Source organism: Cryptomeria japonica, chromosome 7 (assembly GCF_030272615.1).
Source record: "Cryptomeria japonica chromosome 7, Sugi_1.0, whole genome shotgun sequence".
NCBI lineage: Eukaryota > Viridiplantae > Streptophyta > Pinopsida > Cupressales > Cupressaceae > Cryptomeria > Cryptomeria japonica.
In genome coordinates, this window is record NC_081411.1 from 286,558,158 (window position 1) to 286,576,923 (window position 18,766).

The 18,766-nt window shown below is 34.4% G+C and overlaps 1 protein-coding gene across 1 annotated transcript; it reads left to right on the forward strand.

Moving 5' to 3' along the window:
• The first annotated feature begins 1,905 nt into the window (after positions 1-1,905).
• On the forward strand, positions 1,906-3,541 carry LOC131856681 (protein HOTHEAD-like). The gene is made up of 5 exons (XM_059208553.1): positions 1,906-1,987; positions 2,076-2,708; positions 2,858-3,055; positions 3,302-3,374; positions 3,472-3,541. The coding sequence occupies exons 1-5, from the start codon at positions 1,906-1,908 to the stop codon at positions 3,539-3,541; spliced, it is 1,056 nt and encodes a 351-aa protein (XP_059064536.1).
• The last annotated feature ends 15,225 nt before the right edge of the window (positions 3,542-18,766 follow it).

The following is an 18,766-nucleotide window of genomic DNA, read 5'->3' on the forward strand; positions in this document are numbered from 1 at the left end:
TCCCTGTAAAACCTGTTTATCTCAATCAAAAAAAATCCATCTATAACATTCACATTATAAGAGACCACTCGCAGTTATAGGGACAACCTCACCTTATAACTATTTATATAGCAACAATAGGATTATATTTTAATTATAAATTATCAAATTAACTCGCATAATTGTCCTATGTGTGGACATTACAAGTCCCAAAAAAAATTCTCATCTATAACTATTCAATCTAGTTAGAATATGTATCAAATTGATGTGAAAACTGTCTTCTTGAATGAGAACTTGGATGAAAAATTATATATGGTGTAGCCTCAATTTTTGTAAGTTATTAGATGTGAACATCTAGTTTGCCAGCCAATTAGGCCTCCTACATTATTTCCTAAGAGTTGAGTTTTGATAATTTGATTTTAGCATCTTTACAATTCAAATTATATACGCCATCAATCTTTTGGAGCATTTTGGAATTGCAAATCGTAACTCATATTCTCCAAGTATTGAGATTGAGTTGAACCTGTAAAAATAGGTTACAACTCCCTTATCAGTCAAGAGCAGGAAGCACAACCTCAAAGGTCATTTTCATTCTGCTGGAATGAAGTTGACCATCCTAAAGATGGATGCTTTGCTTGGAGGATTCTAACAAAAGACAAATTAATCAAACTTGGGATTGTTGATCCTTTTTGGTGTGTTCTTTGTGGTTAGGCTCAAGAGGATGTGGATCACCTTCTATTACAATGTTCCTTTGCACAGTCCTATTGGGCTCACATCATTAATAAAATGAATTGGATTTATCCCTTATCAGAGAATCTCTGGGATATATTTACAAATTGGCCTTCACTCTATCATCAATCATTTTTTTCTTGCATCTGGAAATTCATCCCTCCTATGATCACCTAGTGGGAAAGAAACAAGAGGATCTTTAGATAGGAACCTTCAAGCTTATCTCGGGTCTTGCAAAAAATTGAAACTTCTTTTTCAGAAGTAGTAAATGCATATGTAGCAAAATCCAAATCAATCAACTCTTCGTTTTCAGATTGGGATTAAAAAATCCTTCAATCCTGGGAACACATTAATCTCCCTTTTACGGGAAGCTCTTTCCAACCCCCCAAAAGAACAATAGATAGATCAAAAATCAATTGGATTCGTCCTCTGAAAGGGAAGTTAAAGTTAAACTTTAATGGGGCAGCCAAACACAATGCACACAAAGCAGGTGGTGGGTGTGTAATTAGGGATCATAAAGGAAATATTCTTGTAGCTTCAGTACTTCCATTCCTAGACGGTTATAATAATATGGCAGAAGCACATGCCCTTCTCCAAGGTCTCTTGTTGACTAAATCCTTTCAAATTTCAAACATCTTAATTGAGGGTGACTCTTTGCATTATCAATTCTTGTAGAAAGAGAATCTTGCAAAATTGGAGCATTCAATATGTGTTGCAACAAGTCTGGCTGACCATATGTTAATATGTATAAACGTAGATAGACGTTGACCATATGTCAATATGTATAAAATTACGAATGAAACCGTCAAGGCTGCAAGACAGGCATGTTACATTTCCACTTGCCCTTGACTGGACTTGGTAAAAGACTCTTTTGCAAGATGGTCCATTATTTTATTGTTTTAATTAAACCGAAGACAGTGGAGGGATGATAATTCAACAATAATTGGTTGACAAAATTTATTTCATTTTCTAATTTGAACTTTTCAATCACGGGATTTGTTTGACAAAACCACCAAGGACAATATAAAATTTGGATAAATATGCATAGTAAATTCTCGATACTATCCATATGGATAGATACACGTGAACTGTTCTTATTCTATTTCAAAGACAATATCTATAAATAGGTGCAACGATTGCAAATACATCACAAAACATTCATTCGAAGAAGAATTAGACTGGTTAATCACATTCAGTATGGAGAAATTATTTCTTCTGATTTCATGCCTGCTGATGTTTACACATCAATTCTGTTCAGAAGCAGCAACATCTAATCCGGGTGGGTAAAAACTTCTGTTTGGAATCAATATAGTTGTTTCTTAGCATAGGATTGTTTTTGACATTGACGATTCTGTGTGCAACTGCAGAGTACCCATATTCGTTTATGACAGCAGATGCTCAAAAGGCAGCTTCAAGATCATATGATTACATTGTGGTTGGAGGAGGTACAGCGGGATGTCCCCTGGCAGCAACTCTCTCACAGCACTACTCTGTTTTAGTATTGGAGAGGGGAGACTCTCCTTACGGAATTCCCGATGTGGAGGATTTCAGAGGGTCTCCCACAACTAATCCCAACGTAGCGCAGGGGTTTGTCTCAGAAGATGGAGTGCAGTTGGTACGGGCGAGAGTTTTAGGAGGCGGATCAGCCATCAACGGTGGAGTCTACAGCAGGGCGAGCACTGAATATATTCGGAAAATAAAGTGGGATGAGAAACTTGTATATGAGTCATATGAATGGGTAGAACGGTTGAATGCCTTCCAACAATACAAGCTTTCTACTTGGAATTCTGCTACCAAGGATGGGCTTCTTCAAGCTGGAGTTCTTCCTTACAACGGCCACACTTTCGATCATTTGGTTGGCACCAAGATCAGTGGCTCAATCTTTGACGAGAATGGAAAGAGACATACAGCCGCAGATCTACTCCAGTATGCAAATCCAGAAAATATTGTAGTTCTTCTCAATGCTACTGCCAGCAGAATACTCTTCAGTTTGGGATCAGGTACCAATTCATATTTTGCTTTCAGAATTCCCCTACCCTACTTTACTTTGATGAGTATTCCTTTTATTCTTTTACAAAATATTCAGAAATATATTTCATATATCTATCTATGTGTATGCATGTAATATTATCAACAATCTATATTGCAGGAAAGCCAAAGGCTAGCGGACTGGAGTTCAGAACCAATAATGGCACAAATACACAATATTTAGTTGTTCTTGATATTAAGATGGCATTTCCCTTATCAAGGGGTGACCTTTGGCTGAAAAGTGTAGATCCTCAAGATAATCCCTATGTTCATTACAGCTACTATTCGCACTCTCTTGATCTACAAAAATGTGTGAAAGGTATAAAAGTAATGGTTAATCTAAGTATGTCATCTTCTATTCAAGAGTTTGCATTTATTGATAGTGGAAATTTCTAGAAACACTTCAATTCCTCAGAATAGCATTACAAAAGAATCAATCAAATGATGATGCCTTGGCCAAGCTCTGAAAAGAAGCACTGGGGACATTTTACCATTATGATGGAAGTTGTCAAGCTGGTTTAGTGGTTAATAAAAGATATATGGTGAAAGGTGTTGATAATCTCAGGGTTGTGGATGGCTCGATCTATAAGGATTCCCTTTGGTACCAACCCACAAGCCAAAACCATGATGCTTGAAAGGTATTTATTTAGCTTAATAATTTAATTAGATTATTTATTTTTTAATTCTCTCATTATATAACATTAACGGTACATGTTGATCATGCAATATGTGCAGTTATATGGGAATTCATATCCTTCAAGAACGTACAATCTCTCAAAATTTTGACAAGACCATGCTGAAATAATTGGAACACTAGTTGTAATTTCATTCATTTATCATCTAGAACTAAATAATACCAAACATGCTAATGTATTTGATAAAGTGTGAAATTGTAATTTCAATTTTACCTCTTACATCTTATGAATATAAATACTTTCCAAGATAGCACATTGTAATGAAATTTACAAGAATAATTAAATTTGAGTTTCAATTAGCTTTCATACAAAAGTGCACTTCCTTTATAAATTAAATTCATATTATAACAAAAATGCATGTTGTAAGGTTTTATAAAAAAAGAGATGCATATTATGAGGACGTAAATGTACAAGTGTTTGATTTGGTAATTATGTTTTACACTATATAGTACTTACTTTTATTGTTTTGCTGGTTTATTTAAATGTTAGGGTGATATGTATATTTTTTAAAAGATAAATTATTTATCATATTAAATAAATTTGCAAAATCAACATGTGAAAAAGATAAAATTCTTAAAATATCACTTCTTGGCCAAAATGTGTGTGCATAGCATAAGTAAAGTTAATTGTACAATAGCATAATGGAAAAATTTGCATACCCATGTCATTTCTCATTTAATTTTATCCCTATTTTGAGCTAATATATTAACACAAATACACAATCACAAATGACACAATGTTGTGTGAATTTGGGCTCATTGTACTAGCCTCATTATCTATTTCTAAGCACAAATATCTCTATACATTTATCATTGAACAGTCTATTCACAATAGACACAACACTAAATTCATTTTAACTACCTAACTATCACACTTCTCTAATCATATACCTCCATTTAGTTGTTTCTACCTTGATCTAACTTGTATTCTATATCAAACCAAGTACAAAATTGTACGCTTGTCACTTTCTAATTTGAATTTCAAATTTCACATTTTAGGCAAAACAACCTCCTTAATCTATGTAAAAGTAAAGATCTATGCTAGACAGTTCTATAAATGAAATTTCAATGTAGGTTATGTTTGGTGACACTTATACTGCATTATTTTTCATGTAAAACCCTAGATTTCCATTTTTTGAATACCAAACTCTAGTTATAATCCTTATAATTTCCAAGATGTCACATTGATACTTGAATGTAAATATGGTGGACTTTTACATCATTTATATACTATACAAGACAATTGATCTCCTCAAAGGTGTAGTTGCACAAGAAGGAAATTTGAATATGATCGGTGTACAGTTGGTACTGTAATCATCATTGTAGCACATCCCTATAACCCTTTTAAAGTTGCACATGAAATTGCATTTCCTTGGAGCCTTTCTAATGTTGGTTGTCACGCAACCCAATGAGACATGATGCAAATAAAGAAATGTATATAATCAAAATAGGGATCCACTATGCAATGGGTGTGTTTTGGGTTAGATTATGTGTTTAACATTTGTGGTTATATTTCTTCTAACTATTTAGGGAATTCTCCATTGATTTATTAGAGATAGAAGTGAAGGCCATTTTATCTACCTCAATAATTGATTAAAATGTTCCTTATATGATTATAAACTGGTTAAAAGCTTCCCTTGAATTTGATATCCATGGTGCTTAGTAAGAGGTATATATTTTGGGATTCAAAACTAAAAAAAAATTGTGACCAACACTACCAAGATCTAATAGATTTGGATAGACAGAAATGTGCTCTACTTAGGACAATGGATCCTTCAGGGTATAACTTTTATTCTCCCTATTTTTATACCCTACAAGAGTGTATAGTTTAGGTTATCCCTTAGGGTGATGAAATCCCTAATTATACCTCATTAAAATAAAAGAAATTAACACTTATTGTTTACCCCCAAGATCACCCTAGAATGTGAGGGGAGAACACACACAAGTAATAGTTTGGAATTGAACTTAGACGCTTGGTAATTATAAAACCAAAATCAAAGTGTATGGTTAATTTAACTCCTCAAATTCAACTCTAATAAAGTAAGAAAATATATGACACACATTAAAAAAAAGGAGGGGGTTTGATAAAAGTAATATTCTTCTAATGTTGTATAAACCATAAGTTAGTATTTTTTAGTAAATATCTATGTCATATGAACCTACAAGTTATATTTTGAGATATCTTCAATATAATCTAATTCATAACACCAAAAAATTTAGTCGTGCAATTACCTAAAACTAAGGCTAGAAAGATAAAGAAGTGACATATTTACAAACATATAGGGCATATATGGTAAAATAGGCACATGTATCACAAAATTAGCACATACAATATGGAAGTTGTAGAAATATCATAGACTAGGAAACATGCATTATAAATTATGCACAAGTTCCAAGGAAATTCACATGTGTCATAGTTGTGTTTTTGTCTTCAAACTAACCCCTGACTATGTAAGCCAAATGTTAAATCTTACAATGAAAGAAAACATGCATTAGGTAATGTCCTAATATAACACACAAGAAGGAGAGCATTAGAAAAATAGTGATGAAGCCAAATGATAAATAAATAAAAACAAGAAACACTAACAAAATACCTAACAAATGACAATAAAACAATAATAAAGCAAAAACCATCGAACAAGGAAAAACTAGAAATTAAAAAGGAACAGCTTAGGATAAAACCTTAAAAAAAAACCTACATAGAAATCATGTTATCACAAGAAATCAGATAAAAGGTACAAGTCGTCATGGCTAGAAACAACCTAGCTCAAGCAAATGAACAAAATGGCACATCAACCAAACATGCAAAGGAGCTAAAGGGAGTATAAGCTCTTATTTTTAAAATAATATTAATGAAACTAGCCATGCATGAGAACAAGCCGGTATAAAGGAGCCTTTTTTAAATTATATGCAAATTTGAAGGAATGTTTTGTAAAGTAAATGTTGATAGTGGTTACAAAAGAAACATCAATTACTGGTAAATAAATATTGCTTAATGGGTTTGCAAATGGGTTTATATAAAAATGAGATCATATGTGATGGTACACCTATGGATGCATCTCATCTCTTGTTGGGAATGTTGTAACACTTTGATGTGTTTAATACCCTAAAAATTTACTAAGGTGAATCCCAATCGAAAAACCAACTAATTTGCTTATGCGAATCCCACTCCATCTTGAAGGTTCCAGATTTCTTTATCTACACAAAATATGCCATATTTTCCATCAAACCATGGGAGATGACCTCCAAGCCATAGGACTAAAGATAGGACACCCCTAAGTTGGAAGACTAGAGATAAACTAGGTTACACTCAAGTGTGCTGATCCAACATGCAAAAGAAAGGGAAACATCATGAATACACCCTTCCAAGACCGATAGCTTCCATCCAATTTAGCCCATTCTTCTAATAATACCAAGGGTACTCATGCCCCTTCCTTCCATAATGTCTATGCACATATACTACCAACACATTTCCTTTCATATGAACAAGGGGTACTCATACCCCTAGAAATTTAATACCCAATCCTACAAAACATGCACTTAGGGTACTCATACACTTCCTATTGCTTGCTCTTCATGAGAGGAGTTCTCAACCAGCTATATTGGTCGCTCCTCTCTGAGCCTCAAGGTTGCTCTTCCCTCCCAAGGGTGACCATTTCCTTCACACCCTCGAAAACACAACACCAACATTTGCAATGCATGGGATAATGTAAAAACACACATACACATGCTCATTAAACATTAACACATTCACAATGCATGAGATAACACAAGAACACATTTGATGTATGCTCACTAAAAAATTGTGCATTGTTGTATATCTACAACATTAAATTAACAGGGATTTACACATTGTCATATATCTACAACATTAAATTAACAAGGAGTTATGGCCACCTACCTCCAACTATTAGTATTCAATGTGCAAAAATAAGGCCCTCTAACTTTTTACAATCTCCTCCTCTTTCTCCAGCACCCCCCAAGCAATTATACTTTCAAAATTAAAAACCAAAATCATAAGCCTCCTCTCTCCCTCCGACCTCTTCTTAACTCCCTTTTCCCCTTTCTTTGAATTCCACATTAGTAGTGGAAGGTGACAAATGTCACCTGCTCATTCTTTTTACATTTCCTTTCCCCAAGAGCTGTAACTTTCCTAAACTGGGATTTTTTTGGAGAAATAAGGTTGTTCTTAGGGTCTATTACTTATGAAAGTGAAGGGAGATATTTGATCGGTTACTCTACCCCAGAACTTCTTGTAATAGATGTGGTGCTACCCATACAAAGATGCAACTTTTGCCACTATGCAAAAAGTTAGTTTTGAAAGGAGCTATCATGTCTAAGAAGGTAGTTTCTATCCTTGGTTAGGTCCCCAACCCATTAAAAGTAGAAAAACTATACATCCCATATTCCATTTTCCCCTTCAAAATTCTCCCCAAAAATAACCTACGAGTTCACATTACAAAGAGTTGGCATAAGCTCCACTATCCAAGGCACACTTTGCTTGTTGAGATTAAAGAGATGGCTTAATTCTTTGGAAAAGGTAGTTATACAATCAATTACACATTACACACTCAAGGAAATTGCACTTGTTAAGACACTTGGCACATGATGATTCAGACATCTACACCTTGGTAATCTTAAAGAGGCAAATCTCATAATGATTCCATTGTTGCAAAGATAACTTTCTAATGGGAGGTGACAAGAACATAATGGAACCTACCTCCTATGAGAAATGGGAAAAGAATAGAGGGCTATGGATGGAGATTACTGATGCGGTCCTTGTTTCATATCTTGAGAGGCTTCATGGCAATGATTTGAAAGTGACAGAGGATTTTGTGAATGGTTTGGAGAAAGGCATCCTCACGATGTTTGGAGTGGAGTTTAGAAATGATGAAACCTTTGTTGCGGAGATATCTTCTTTGCAGATGGAAGGCAACAATTTCTATAGAGAAATGAAGGCAGCAAAAGAAGCCATTGTGGCTTTCTTTGACAAAGATAGCGAGAGGAAATGGATGAAAAATATGAAGGACGGCGACTATAAAAGGAAGGACCTGAAATTACTTTGCGCGGAGATGGCCGCAGTGATTATGAGGTGCATTACACTTGATGGATGTTATGCCAGCATTTTCTCTTACCACTTTATTATATTAAACCATTTAGGGCACAACAAAGGAATTTCTTTGTCTTTCTATCTATTATCTTCTCTTGAAAATAGCTTGGCGAATCATGCCAAAAATGGTGATAACCCTTTTCTGCATGAGTGATGCAAAGGCTCGTGTCCATGACTAAAATCATCCCTTCATATCAGGTTCAAACACATATAAATTTCTTTTGTAGCAATATTCACCTAAACACACCTCAAACACATAGGTTTTCTCAAACCACTAGGCTACACAAACCACCAAAAGTAAACATCAACTTCACAAACTCAATCCAATCCTCGGAATACATTTCATTAGGCTAATTACATATGTCTAAGGACAAATTGAGACTCAAAAACACACAGACCTCGCCAACCCCTTATATCCTACTCACACAAACCACTTCCCTATGAGGATGCAGCTTGTCCATAAACTCATCTCACAATGCCAAACTCTACAAGTCAATACCTTTAGACACTTTGGAATTATAATTTTCACATTAAAAGATGACACATGGCCACAAAGAACATAAAAAAATCATATAATAGTTTTTTGCAACATTCTTATAGCAGTAGTGACCGGAACTCACATAGACATGGCAGTTTTTAGAAATTGACTCATTTGACCCCTAAAATCATAAGATGAATTTTTCTGATACGAAGGAATTTTGTTCACAACATCATAATATATCCATACATCAAGTTTCAAGTCCTTATTCTACCATACATAGTTGTACCAACACATTTTCTAACTACAGATCTGATAAACCATTTTCTGAGCAGGCTGCCTTCACAAAAATGATCATAACTTGCTCTTTTTTACATTAAATTCCATCAGAACTGAAAAAACTGAAAGTAGACTCAATTTTATTTCCGTACATGTGACATTTTAACAATAATCCTTCCATAAAAAATATTACAAAGCTCTGTAACACACAGGAATCAGATTTTTAGCAAACTGTACCATTGTCAATTAAGCATTTTGACATCATTTTGCACGTGCCAACCTTAACTTGAGACCCTGAAACCAAAAAAAAATGAAAATAATTGCTATTTTCCTCCATTCCACCAAATATTATCCTTTGATCAACGTCAAATGGAGGTTTATTACATTTTCAAAGTCATGGTTTACCCTACCTAGGGTTTTTAACAGTTTTTACAAAATTTGGTATATCTCTTCCAAAACTTAGTGAAAAGAAATGAAACCAAAACCAAAATACTGTGGATTCACCCCTATATCATTCTAAAGTGATCTCAAATGCTAATTAATAATTTTCCAAGAAGAAAAAACAACTGATATCAAACTGTCACATTGAGAATACTTAGAAAATTGCAGGAAACCTCAAAGTTTTATTGATTTTCTTCTTTGAATACACACCAACCCTTCATGATTTGACCATCCCTGGTTTTATAAGCCTTTTACAACCTCTTTTTATAGCTATAAATAAAACACAAACCATCATAACCATTAGGCTTCCCCTTTACAACCTTTTTGTAATTTTTTGAAATGACAACTTTTGTCGACATAGCAACTTTTTTTGACAACTTTGCAAAACTTGACCAAACGACTTAAAATTACTTGGTATCATCTTAGACACACTAGAATAAGATAAATAAGCCTTATTGCATCATTTCAACCCTTTCCTTAAGCATTTAATATTCTTTGACCACATTTGACCTTCTTAGGACCTTATAGGGATCTACATTGAACAAAAATAGCTTAATGCCTTGCAATATGATTTATAATGACTTCAAATGGTCCCTTGGACCTTATACAACCTTAGCACAACATTGAAAACAAAAGAAAACATAAAAAAGTTTCATGAGGCCTTTCAAGGCCTAGGTGGTCCTGCAACAATGAGGGGCTAATCATGCTCATCATGGAATATTCTAAGGATCATGGGGTTAAACCCTCACGAGCAGTTAAACCCCCCAAATCTTCATCCAACAATGATGTTCATTATGTGTCGGATACAAAGATGGATGAAGAAGAGTCTGGTATGGCTATGGACTGGTGGGAACTCAATGTCTCGGATGATTCGATATACCATCCCTCTCAGTATGAGGGCCCCCAATGAAATATTACACCTGGCACTAGAAGAAGCAGAACAAAAAAACAACCTAGATGAGTTGCCAGTAAGTATAAAAACCCAAACCCCAAATTACAAGATTCGGTGCCACCAAATACGAAGAAGTCTAAAACTGGAAAAATTGGGAAACCAAGGGAAAGTAGAAGGAAATCAAGCTAGAAATCCCCATTAACGTTGAACAGGGGGAACACGGGGATACCCAAAATATTCTTATTTTGGTACTCTCCTTAGCATCGCTGTCAAAGGCTAGGAGAATTTCTTTCTTTTGGTCAGTAAGGAGATTAATTTGTTAAAGGATGGAATTAAAGATATCATTAAGAATTTCACTGAGATGCCCATGGAAAGAAAGATGGATAAACTTCTATGAATGACACAGGAACACAAAGAAGATGTAAAGACCATGAAAACAGATCAGGAATTGAGGACTAGTCAGTTGGAGATTAGATTATAAGAAATTAAGGGTAATCTGAGGAACCTAGTGGATATTAGCAGGGAAGCCATGAATAACAGTGTTCGGGGTTTTAAAAAGGTAAATGAGATGATAGCGGATCAAAGAGCTTAGTCCAACACAAGCATTCCATCCTTTTACATCAAACAGAAGAAGAGAATCCAGGAACCAAACTTGCAGGGTACGAGATGTCAAACCTCCACAGGTCCCTATACAAGGACTAGAAGCAGGAACCAGGAGAATAATACCTCCAAGGTTCATCATGGATGAGCTCGAGGACATCAATAAGAGGGTGAATCAAAAGATATCAGAGATGAAGTAATCTTTGGTCGAGTGAGTTTTAGGTTTTTTCTTGTTCTATTTTATTTGTGTTGTTGTGTGGGCTTGGCCGCTATTTCTGTGGTTGTTATGTCATTGGTTAAAAACTGGTTAGCGACTTCTTATTTTTTTGTGCTCTTTAAATTTGGATTTTGGGTTCCTATAAAACCCGTTTACTCAATCAAAAAAATCCATCTATAACATTCACAAGATAAGATGCCACTTGTAGTTATAGGGACAACCTCACCTTATAACTATTTATATAGTAACAATAGGATTATATTTTAATTATAAATTGTCAATAAGTTAAATTAACTCACATAATTGTCCTATGTGTGGACATTACAAGTCCCAAAAAAATTTCTCATCTATAACTATTCAAGCTAGTTAGAATATGTATCAAATTGATGTGAAAAGTGTCTTCTTGAATGAGAATGTGGATGAAAAATTATATATGGTGTAGCCTCAATTTTTTAAAGTTATTAGATGTGAACATCTAGTTTGCCAGTCAATTAGGCCTCCTACATTATTTCCTAAGAGTTGAGTTTTGATAATTTGATTTGAGCATCTTTACAATTCAAATTATATACACCATCAATCTTTTGGAGCATTTTGGAATTGCAAATTGTAACTCATATTCTCCAAGTATTGAGATTGAGTTGAACCTGTAAAAATAGGTTACAACTCCCTTATCAGTCAAGAGCAGCAAGCACAACCTCGAAGGTCATTTTCATTTTGCTGGAATGAAGTTGTCCTTCCTAAAGATGGATGCTTTGCTTGGAGGATTCTAACAAATGACAAATTAGTCAAACTTGGGATTGTTGATCCTTTTTGGTGTGTTCTTTGTGGGTACGCTCAAGAGGGTGTGGATCACCTTCTATTACAATGTTCCTTTGCACAGTCCTGTTGGGCTCACATCATTAATAAATTGAATTGGTTTTCTCCCTTATCAGGGAATCTCTGGGATATATTCACAAATTGGCCTTCACTCTATCATCAATCATTTTTTTCTTTCATTTGGAAATTCATCCCTCCTATGATCACTTAGTGGGAAACAAACAAGAGGATCTTTAGAAAGGAACCTTCAAGCTTATCTCAGGTCTTGCAGAAAATTTAAAATTCTATTTTAGAAGTAGTAAATGCATATGTAGCAAAATCCAAGTCAATCAACTCTTCATTTTTAGATTGGGATTAAAAAATACTTCAATCCTAGGAACACAGTAATCTCCCTTTACGAAATGGCTTAATGCCTTAAAATATGATTTATAATGACCTCAAATTGTCCCTTGGACCTTATACAACCTTAACACAACATTGAAAACAAAAAAAGACATAAAAAATTTCATGAGGCCTTTCAAGGCCTAGGTGTTGTTGCACCAATGAGGGGCTAATCATGCTCATCATGGAATATGATAAGGATCTTGTGGTTAAACCGTCACGACCGGTTAAACCCCCCAAATCTCCCTCTAATAATGTTGTTCATTATGTGTCAGATACTAAGATGGACGAAGAAGATTCTGGTATGGCTATGGACTGGTGATAACTCAATATCTTGGATGATTTGATATACCATTCCTCTCAGGAGGAAGGCTCCCAATGAAATATTACACCTGGCACTAGAAGAAACAGAAGAAAAAAACACCCCAGATGGGCTGCCAGTAAGTATATAAACCCAAACCCCAAATTACAAGATTTGGGGCTGCCGAATACGAAGAAGTCTAAAACTAGAAAAATTGGGGAAACCAAAGGAAAGTAGAAGGAAATAAAGTTGGAAATCCCCATTGACGTTGAACAAGGGGAATGGGGGGTACCCAAAAAGATTCTAATTTTTGTACTCTCCTTAGCAGTGCTGTCAAAAGCCAGGAGAATTGCTTTCTTTGGGTCAGTAAGGAGATTAATTTGTTAAAGGATGGAATTAAAGATATCATTAATACTTTCACCAAGACGCCCATGGAAAGCAAGACGGATAAACTTCTCTAAATGACACAGGAACTCACAGAAGATTTAAAGACCATGAAAATAGATCAGGAATCAAAGATTGGTCAATTGGAGATTATCTTGAAAGAAATTAAGGGTAATCTTAAGAACCTGGTGAATATTAGCAGGGAAGTCATAAATAATAGTGCTCGAGGTCTTAAAAAGGTAAATGTGATGATAGCAGATCAAAGAGATCAGTCCACCACAAGCATTCCCTCCTCTGTCATCAAACAGAAGAAGAAAATCCAAGAACCAAACTTGCAGGGTACGAGACTTCAAACCACCACAGGTCCCTATACAAGGACTAGAAGTAGGAACCAGGAGAATAATACGTCCAGGTTTATCATGGATGAGCTCGAGGACATCAATAAGAGGGTGATTCAAAAGAATTCAGAGATGAAGTAATCTCTAGTCTAGTGAGTTTTAGGTTTTTTCTTGTTCTATTTTGTTTTCTGTTGTGTGGGCTTCGCCACTGTTTTCATGGTTGTTATGTCGTTTGTTACAGACTGGTTAGTGACTTCTTGTTTTTGTTGTACTCTTTAACTTTGGGTTTCGGGTCCTTGTAAAACCCATTTATCTCAATAAAAAAAAATACATCTATAACATTCACAAGATAAGATGCCACTCATAGTTATAGGGACAACCTCACCTTATAACTATTTATATAGCAACAATATTAGTATATTTTAATTATAAATTATTAATAATTTAAATTAACTCGCATAATTGTCCTATGTGTGGACATTACAAGTGCCAACAAATTTTCTCATCTATAACTATTCAATCTAGTTAGAATATGTATCAAATTGATGTAGCCTCAATGTCAATTTGGCCTCCTACATTATTTCCTAAGAGTTGAGTTTTGACAATTTGATTTTAGCATCTTTACAATTCAAATTATATACGCCATCAATCTTTTGGAGCATTTTAGAATTGCAAATTGTAACTCATATTCTCCAAGTACTGAGATTGAGTTGAAGTTGTCAACTTCTAATTAATCATTGTCAGTCAATGAATCGCACTATAGACAACTGATTAGTATATTTAGACTACATCTTTACTTTCTTGTTATCTATCTCTCCCATTCTTTGTCAAAAATAAAACTCTCATTGGATATTTTCAAAAGATGTTTTGCAATATGTCCAAAGTACTCTTGACTTTGGCATACTCTATCAAAGAATAAAAAAATGTTTTGACTGGGTAGGCAAACTGTAAATAGGCAAGATGTATGGTCAATGGTCAACAACTGGCTGAACCTTTTCATTTGGTTCAAGAGGGATTTCTTGGATAAGTAAGCTCTGACAAGTAGTAGCTTTATCCTCTATTAAAGTTGAACAAAACAATTGTAAGTGCCAATTGTAAAAAACATTGATTACACAAAACTGTGATAGATTTACAATTGCCTCGACATACTTTGATTCTCTATGATAATCAAAGATTACTAACATTTTTGAGTAATCCTCTACTTCAACCAAACATATTAAGATTCACCGTCACTATATTAGACAACTAATGGACTATGAAGACATTTCTCTATTTTTTGTTCTAAGAAGCAAAGCACCAATTTAATGGCTAAACCACTTGGTCCTGGTCACTTTCTTAAATTTCAAATCAAGCTTGTTTTTTATTTATTCATTAAGGGTACTAAAATATGTATATATTTTATGAAATAATGTAGTTAAGTAGATTTCCTTTAAAAGGTTGTAGTGAAATCATTATAGCCGAGAAATTGCCAAAGCATATTGTAACTGCAAAGGGAAGTATCAGAACAAGGCAGTTTTCCTCCCATATTCATCGCCCAGGTACTGTGCAAGCAGCAGCTAAATGTACTGGCACTAAGATGGCTAGATTTCATTACTTTTTTATTAGATCGTCATGGGCCGTTTGAATAGAGAAATTTTTTGGAATGCTAGTAAAATTAATATGAATGGTACTGTGAAGTATATCAGGTATTGTGCAAGCAGCAGCTGAATGTACTGTCACTAAGTTGGCTAGATTTCATTACTTTTTTATTAGATCGTCATGGGTTGTTTGAATAGAGACGATTTTTGGAATGCTAGTAAAATTAATATGAATGGTATTGTGAACTATATCATATGCTCGAAAATACTTACCGAATTCAAATAACTGGCATGAATTATTCATATGGCTCCATTCGTATTGAATAACTGTGATCTTTGTTGGCATGTCATCGAGGACACAAATGGATGCTGCGTAGAAGAATAGGAAAGCATTGTTTCATGATCCATAGCCCAAAAGAATTTTTGGGGAAAGAATTGACAAATTAAAAGTATAAGATTTTATCAAAAAATAAGGGAATTAAATGTGAAAAAAAATGATTTGAAAAACCATTAAAAAATGCTGAAAAAAAAAGGGCAAAAGTTATTTGTTTTCTAACTGTAAAGGTATTTTCATATCATAGACATATAGAGAGAAAAGTAAAATGGTGAGTTTAGTCCATGAATTGTCCAAATAAAAATTTTGTTTAAAATAACAGGATATAATGTAGCATGTAAGCTTTGCTGCTGAATGATTATTTTGTATATTTTGTATGAAATTGATAAAGCTATTGCTATATGTTATGTTAGTAAACCTCTAGTCTTATTGTATAATGTGAATGCATTCCAAACTATTATTTTCCCATGCAAGGAATTAATTTCTGACACATAATATAGTTTGGGTGTAATAAATAGATTGTTTTCCCTACGGATGTCTATGGAGCTAGGGTGGCATTTGCACTAACTCTTCCACCCAATAAAGGAAGTTAGCTCCCAAAATGAGAATAATTAATTTTAGGAAATTTGTAAGTGGATTTGGAATGTGTACACATAGTAATTGAGATTTCTTATTCTTCTTGTTCAAGTATGTCACATTTGAAAAAGGAAATCATATCATTACTTTGGGAGATAGTGAAAAATAAAACAAAATTGGCTATTAAAATTATGATATATAAAAAAGAAATTATGATCAAGGTTCTTTGTTTGATTAATCAATAGTTGAGTGCAATGTATCACACTTTGGAGAAGTCCTTTATTTCATTTAAATTACAAATAATTTAATATTTGAAAAATCATTGATAATATTTATTTTTTTGTGAACAAAAGTGATAATTAGGTGTTTAAATTTTCTTGATATTTAAATAAAATAATTGTTATATTATTTTTTTCAACATCTTCTTTTTTGTTAATACTTAGGTTAGTATTTCATTCCATCTTTTATAAATATTGGTAGGTAAGAAGTCAAATCCATTATACTTTATAGAAGATTTTCACAGTGGAATCTTTTATCTTCATAAATTTATCTTTGTAAAAAATAATACTATGTAGAATCTATATTGCAAGAAAGATTAAGGCTAGTAGCATGGAGTGCACAAGAATTAATGATGCCCTAGCTTATCAAGTGTCACTTAATCAATTGAAGACCAATAGCAAGGTGATTTTGCCGACAAGAAGTATAGGTAGCCAATAATTTATCCTCTAACGTAAATTAAATCCAAAAAAATGACTTAAAAATTTGAATATTACAATTCTTTTAGATTTACCTTCAATAGAAAAACATGTTCAAGATAATACAAATACAAGATTTGCTATAGAATCCCGAAAACCACTTGAATTTGCTTTTACATGGATAGCGGACATTGTAGACAATTCACAACTCTAAATCAGGAGTGGTAGCTTTATCCAACAAAGTGATGCCACAAATATAAAACATTCCGCTGACGTAAGGTAACGTAGCTCATTATACAAGGAAATAGACTATTTATATTCAACCCTATATCATTCTCAAGTGATCTTAAATGCTAATTAATAAGTTTCCAAGAAGAAAAAATAACTTATATCAAACTGTCACATTCAGAATACTCAGAAAATTGCAGGAAACCTCAAACTTTTATTGATTTTCTTCTTTCAATACACACCAACCCCTCATGATTCGACCATCCCTGGTTCTATAAGCCTTTTAAAACCACTTTTGATAGCTATAAATAAAACACAAACCATCATAACCATTAAGCTTCCCCTTTACAACCTTTTTGCAATTTTTTGAAACGACAACTTTACAAAACTTGACCAAATGACTTTAAATTACTTGGTATCAGCTTAGACACAGTAGAATAGGATAAATAAGCCTTATTACATCATTTTCAACCTTTCCTTGAGCATTTTCTATTCTTTGACCTTCTTAGGACCTTATAGGGACCTACATTGAACAAAAATGGCTTAATGCCTTAAAATATGATTTATAATGACTTCAAATGGTCCCTTGGACCTTATACAACCTTAACACAACATTGAAAACAAAACAAGACATAAAAACATTAATGAGCCCTTTCAAAGCCTAGGTGCTCCTGCACCAATGAGGGGCTAATCATGCTCATCATGCAATATGCAAAGGATCATGGGGTTAAACCCTCACGAGCGGTTAAACCCCCCACATCTTCGTCCAACAATGATGTTCATTATGTGTAAGATATAGAGATGGACAAATAAGAGTCTGGTATGGCTATGGACTGGTGGGAACTCAATGTCTCGGATGATTCGATATGTCGTCCCTCTTAGTAGGAGGGCCTCCAATGAAATATTACACCTACCACTGGAAGAAGCAGAAGAAAAAAACACCCCAGAAGGGCTGCCTGTAAGTATAAAAACCCAAATTACAAGATTCGGGGCCACCAAATACGAAGAAGTCCAAAACTAGAAAAATTGGGGAAACCAAGGGAAAGCAGAAGGAAATAAAGCTGGAAATCCCCATTAACGTTGAACAGGGGGAACAGGGGGAACAGGGGGATACCCAAAAAGATTCTTATTTTGGTACTCTCCTTAATAGCGCTGTCAAAAGCCAGGAGAATTGCTTTCTTTGGGTCAGTAAGGAGATTAATTTGTTAAAGGATGGAATTAAAGATATCATTAACAATTTCACTGAGACGCCCATGGAAAGCAGGACGAATAAACTTCTCTGAATGACACAGGAACTCATAGAAGATGTAAAGACCATGAAAACAGATCAGGAAGCACGGATTGGTCAGTTGGAGATTAGCTTATAAGAAATTAAGGGTAATCTGAAGAACCTGGTGGTATCAGTAGGGAAGCCATGAATAACAGTGCTCGGGGTCTTAAAAAGGTAAATGCGATGATAGCGGATCAAAGAGCTTAGACCAACAGAAGCATTCCATCCTCTGACATCAAACGGAAGAAGAGAATCCAGGAACCAAACTTGCAGGGTACGAGACTTCAAACCACCACAGGTCCCTATACAAGGACTAGAAGCACGAACCAGGAGAATAATACCTCCAGGTTCATCATGGATGAGCTCGAGGACAACAATAAGAGGGTGACTCAAAAGAATTCGAAGATGAAGTAATCTCT